Source organism: Buceros rhinoceros, unplaced genomic scaffold, assembly GCF_000710305.1.
Source record: "Buceros rhinoceros silvestris isolate BGI_N320 unplaced genomic scaffold, ASM71030v1 scaffold5846, whole genome shotgun sequence".
Classification (NCBI taxonomy): Eukaryota; Metazoa; Chordata; class Aves; order Bucerotiformes; family Bucerotidae; genus Buceros; species Buceros rhinoceros.
This window is the reverse complement of record NW_010416834.1, coordinates 2967-3251: the sequence shown is the minus strand read 5'-3', so window position 1 is coordinate 3251 and position 285 is coordinate 2967. Positions and strand designations below refer to the sequence as shown.

The 285-nt window shown below is 64.6% G+C and overlaps 1 protein-coding gene across 1 annotated transcript in view; it reads left to right on the top strand.

Annotated features, from left to right (window-relative positions):
* NXN (nucleoredoxin) overlaps window positions 1-285 on the top strand; it is a gene marked incomplete at both ends in the record, with an annotated part of 11835 nt that overhangs the window by 8687 nt on the left and 2863 nt on the right. The window contains one exon of the mRNA XM_010137950.1: window positions 236-281. Within this exon, the coding sequence (XP_010136252.1) occupies window positions 236-281 (46 nt within the window). The remainder of the gene's footprint in view (window positions 1-235; window positions 282-285) is intronic.

Here is a 285-nt window from a genome sequence, read left to right as displayed (position 1 = left end):
GCTGGGCCGGAGCCTGGCTTCCAGCCTTGTGCTCGGGCTGCTGAACTACAGTGCGCTGCTACGACAGAAGCAGCAGCCAGGGACCCCAGCTTCTGTGCTGGGCATGAGCTGCCGGGAGGCAGATGCTCGCTGGGCTGCTGCCAGAGCTGGAGGCGATAGGAAAGGGCCTTTCTCCCCACGCCCTGTCGCTGGCCGGTTCACGCTTTGGCTCACCCCATGTTTCCTTCCGTCGCAGGCATCCCAACGCTCATCGTCCTGGACTCCAAGGGAGACGTGATCACGCGG